General features: G+C 38.9%; 1 protein-coding gene across 1 annotated transcript in view; it reads right to left on the minus strand.

Annotated features, from left to right (window-relative positions):
• Positions 1–2,478, minus strand: part of MECR (mitochondrial trans-2-enoyl-CoA reductase) — a 10,547-nt gene extending 8,069 nt beyond the window's left edge. Inside the window, exons 1-3 of the mRNA XM_015814330.1 lie at positions 2,387–2,478; positions 1,283–1,414; positions 672–923 (exon numbers count right to left, since the gene is read on the minus strand). Of these exons, the coding sequence (XP_015669816.1) occupies positions 672–923; positions 1,283–1,414; positions 2,387–2,438 (436 nt within the window). The 5' untranslated portion in view covers positions 2,439–2,478. The remainder of the gene's footprint in view (positions 1–671; positions 924–1,282; positions 1,415–2,386) is intronic.
• Between the last annotated feature and the right edge of the window lie 2,752 nt (positions 2,479–5,230).

Consider the following 5,230-nt stretch of genomic DNA (forward strand, 5'->3'; position numbering starts at 1 on the left):
CTGTCAGGAAGTTTTTCCTTAGTTCTAAGTTGCTTCTCTCCTTGATCAGTTTCCATCCGTTGCTTCTCGTCCTGCCTTCAGGCGCCTTGGAGAATAGCTTGACTCCCTCTTCTTTGTGACAGCCCCTGACATACTGGAACACTGCTATCATGTCCCCCTCGTCCTTCTGTTTGTTAAACTAGACATACCCAATTCCAGCAACCGTTCCTTATATGTTTTAGCCTCCAGTCCCCTAATCATCTTTGTTGCTCTTCTCTGTACTCTTTCTAGAGTCTCAACATCTTTTTTACAGCGTGGTAACCAAAACTGGATGCAGTATTCCAAGTGTGGCCTTACTAAGGCATTGTAAACTGGTATTAATACTTCACGTGATCTTGATTCTATCCCTCTGTTAATGCAGCCCAGCACTGTGTTGGCTTTTTTTGGCAGCTGCAGCACACGGCTGGCTCATACTTAAGTGATTGTCCACTAGGACTCCAAGATTCCTCTCACAGTTACTACTATTGAGCAAGGTACCACCTATACTATACCTGTACATTTGGTTTTTCTTGCCTAAATGTAGAACCTTACTTTTTTCACCATTGAATTTCATTTTGTTAGATAGCGCCCAGTGTTCAAGTCTGTCCAGGTCCTCTATTAATATTTACTGGATTTTAATTGGGATTGTTTACCTTGTGGGGTTTTTGTATGTTTCCCTATATGGTGCCCAAAGCTACAATTTTCAAGTTGGGCCATCATACAAATTCTACATACGTATACACACACACTTACATACTTACCTGGATCCAAAGTCTCAAAATCACACAACATCCGATAAGCTGTGCAGGGGTTAACACCCAGTGTGGCAGCACAAGTCAATGGAATATCTGGGGGGATTTTCAGCAGAATTTTCTCATCAAATACTGCTTCTGTTCGCCAAGTTCCTTTTGTAAGAGATTAAAAAAAGACATGATTCCAGTTGTGGAACAGTTAATCACAATTTGGAAGTTCTCAGCTCTCAGAAGAGACCCTAAAATATTGTCAAGAAACACTCGACAGATAAATCATTGAAAAGATTGGGTTAGTACAACATACTAAGTTATAAAGTCCGGTTTCCAAACAGCCACCATGCTTCACACATTGGGCTATGCTACAAAATGGTTTCCTCAGCTTTGACTTCGCCTTTTGTGATAATCTGGCCATGACAATTTGTAGTCAAAGATTTAAGATTCAGCAGAGGGACTAGACAAAAGGGAAACACGTGTTTTGCTTCAATTCCTTCTCCAAAAAGTTAAAAATTCACCAAGTCCCGCATCAGCTGGAATCACCCAGTCTCCTGGTTTCAAAGTTGTCACAGAATTTCCTGTGTCCATCACTTGCCCAACTCCTTCGTTCCCTCCAACTGCAGGTAAGTCAGCAAGAATGGCATAGGATCCTGCAAGACAACAGGAACAATTTTGGGATATGAATTAATTAATTCAAACTTGCTTTGGCATGTACATTATTTTCTTATTCTGTAGCAAATTCCAATAACACATAACATATACAGTCATAAAGTTTTTCAAGGTAGATTTCAACAATGTAATAATACTGAATTGGTTCACTTATCGCTTTAAGCCATGGGTCCACAACCTCTTTGGCCACACTGAAGCTGCATTCTTAAATGGGCAGGTTTTCGATCTTGGAAGAGGATTTGGGGATTTTTAATGGAGTAAATGTTCTTTAACTTAGTTAATTAATCCCATTAAGCTAAGCTTTAGATAATTTTACTTGTTAAAACACAATTGAATTGTAACCCTAAGCTATAAACTATAGTTAAAAAAAATATAACAGTTCACATATGAAAAATCTAAATCAAGTAAATCGTATTATAGCTCAAGGTAATCTGGAGTGGCTGAAATTTTTCCCTAGGGTTCCTAATTTTCTTAGCCAATTAGGTCTGGTGACTGGTTAGCAAAGATCCTGCAGGATCGATAGACAGCTGTATTCCCACAAACAAGAAATAATTCTCTTATCTTTTCTTTAATCTTTGGTATAATAGCCATTTCCAAGTTGATGCAGATAATACCACTTATTATAGATAGCATGTATATTATTATATTACTTTGCTATTTAGGTTGCCATCATTATTTTAGAGACACTCTGCATGTGGCAACTTCCAAATATAGAAACTTAATTAATGACTCTTAGGAATGTTTCCAGAGATTGCACAGTAATATAGCCTAAGCTGAACTGATGAAGATAGCAGCAGCTGTAGGCAAGCTAACTCTGTCAATCCTGTGTACTATCTCACTGGGAATACTATTAAATGTGGACCATATAGAGGCTTAATTTTCACTTGACAGGACCACATAAAGGAAGAATATGGGAAGCAAAAATTAAACAATGTGCATTATGTCAATGATACCTTGAATCATATTGATGTCTGACGGGTTGATAGGAGCTGCAATCATTTTCATGTGGACTCCAAAATCCCCCAGTTTGGCTAAAGCTACATCTTTTAGGCTGCAAGGAAAAGCAGGCAGAATAGATTTATTATTCTTAAGCTTCTCTTTGCAAGCAAAGAGATTTGCAAACATTTCACTCGCATGAAAAGTTTGTCAGAAGACAAGCTCCATCAACTTGTTCATGGCACCAATCTTTTTTTTTTTTTTACAGAAAAGGAATCAGACAAAAGGTGCACATACAGATTATACTAAACCATAGTATTGTCTGCTTTTATATCGTGCACCCACTTAAACACCATACCTACTTTGAAGCCAATGCTGCTATTTATAAATTTTTATTCTTCACTTGAAAACCAGTTTCATATATAGTTACAGGTAGTCCTTGACTTATGACCGGTGGTTTAATGACTATTCAAAGTTATGATGGTGTCAGAATCCAATTATATTTCATCTCTAGTTATCAACTATGGAAAACCCCATTTCTGCCTTTTCTGGATTCTGTCATACGATGAAGGGAAGGGGGTGAACAAAGGGGCTTTATGGCCCTCACTTCCTTCAGTATACTTCAAAGGGACTGGATGTGGATACCACCAAAAGGACTAACAATAACAATTGGGGCCATTAACTTTCATGTAATCCTTTCTGAAGTCTTTCCTCCCGGCAGTGAGGAAAAGGGGGTGGGAATGCAACGCCTGAAACTGTCGCTGGAAGAAGGGGGTGATGGGATGGGGCTACTGGGGGATCCCTTAAAACCTTGAATGGGAGAGCTTGGACCCCAAGTCCTGTCTAGAATACCTGCAACCAGTTTTCTCTTAATAAAGATGCCTGTTGCAAGAAATATTCCAAGAGTTCTGTCTTCTTAAGATGCAAAGCGGGGTGGGTCCTTACAGATGGCCTCAAAAGAGCATTTCCGTCTGTTTCTCCTCTCCCCCAGTCACATGACCATATTTTAGGCACCTGGCAACTGATTCTCATTTACAACTATTTGCCAAGTGCCCTGTGGTCATATGACTGCCATTTGCCACCAACTGCCGGCTTCCCTAATAAGTCAATATGGAAGCTGGAAAGGACAGTTGCAAGTGAAGGGTATGGAGGAGAGCTGAAATCCTTTGGCAGGCTGCAGGAATGGGGCTGAATTTCAGCTCTATTCTTCCAGTCTTTGAAGGATTCCCCCTCAGAGCACAGAGGAACTCTTCATGAGACCTTAGAAACAGATTCTGAAGACTTCAGTCATTCCTGCAGCCCCCTCAAAGGATTTCCCCTCCATGCATGGAGAGGAGCTGAACTCATGTGAGCTACAGGAATGTTTGAAAGCAAAAGGGCTGCCTGCTGGGAGAATTTCAGCTCCACATGGACCTGAAATCTTCCAGCAGGCAGCTCTTTCACTCTATTTGCTTAATGTTCTGAGAGATCATTTACTGGCTACAACTGGGAGTGCAGGGATTGCAGTTACTGAGCAAAGCAGTCACATGGGCATCTTGCTTAATGATTGCTTTGCTCAAAGACCAAGATTTCAGTCTCAATTGTACTCATAAATTGAGAATTATTTGTACAGGTTTATTAGTCTAAGATGAATTCACTTGATTTTGACAGGCAAACAATCCAGATAATACTGCTGCCCCTTTTTCTAATGTTGCCCTTCCAGTTTGTTTTCTTTAGAATTGAATTCCTGATTATTCTTTTCCCCCAGTTTAGTACAATGTCAGTTTATTAAGTGCTACCAAGATACTACTAAAAATGTTTAATTTTGTTTTGTGATAAAGAAATGAAGACTCCAATCTGCAGTAGCAATGTTAACATCACATCTCAGCAGAAATATCAGTTTGAGCATAGAGGACTGGGGAATACTGTTTTAGTATATTTACTTCTCTTAGGTGCTTATTCTATTAAGTGCTAAATTAATTCTATTAGTGCTATAATTATTTTTAAATTTTTAAAAACTGTTATCTGATAGCTGGTTTTATCTTCCTGATTTATTTCCAAACGAATATCTCCAAAACCAGCCGATTATATTACAAAATAAAAAATAATTCTCAATAAGCCTGGAAATTCACAGGTTGCATTAAAATACCTACTTGTGGGTTTTAATCTATAAATACAAAATTCTCAGCCAGAACCAACATACAGAAAACCATGTATAGAAAGAACACATTCCAGCTCTTTAATCTTAGCATTATTAAACATAATAGGTGTTGGGATTTTTATGATTCAGGCTTCTATAGTAAGACTAGGCCAGTGGCCAGCTTGCGTATTAGAGGCCTAGGACAATAAGTAGGGCAACCACATTGTTGGGAATGATTATTGCAATGGTCAGGTAATTTTGCTTTGCTAATCGATTCTTAGACTGGTACATGTTTTTCGTTCATTCTTTTACATCGACGTAACGTATTGTAATTTTGTATATCCTGTTCCAAACCACATAATGTTTCCCTGCCTTGCTGTATCTGAACATCTTGTAACAGGAAAAGCTCTATAGAAATGTATTCACACCTGCTGTTGCAAACTGCTTGGAAACACAAGCCACAGAGCCTGTCCGGATAACTCCGGACATGAGAGAAAACCACATCCTATGGAAAGCATTAACCAATTATATGCTAAGACACAACTGCATGTTAACTTACTTAGTTTTCTGCCCTGCAACAAGTATGTAACCAATTATATGATAGCATGTACTTAATTGACTGCACATGTAACCAATCATGTAACAAGCATGTACTTCCTCATATAAGCAAATAAATGAGGAACTCAGAACACCCCCTGAGTCACTCACCTCGAGGAAATTCCTGCGTGTGTTTTCTTTTCTG

The sequence above is a fragment of the Protobothrops mucrosquamatus genome, unplaced genomic scaffold, assembly GCF_001527695.2.
Source record: "Protobothrops mucrosquamatus isolate PMUCROS unplaced genomic scaffold, P.Mucros_1.0 scaffold237, whole genome shotgun sequence".
NCBI lineage: Eukaryota > Metazoa > Chordata > Lepidosauria > Squamata > Viperidae > Protobothrops > Protobothrops mucrosquamatus.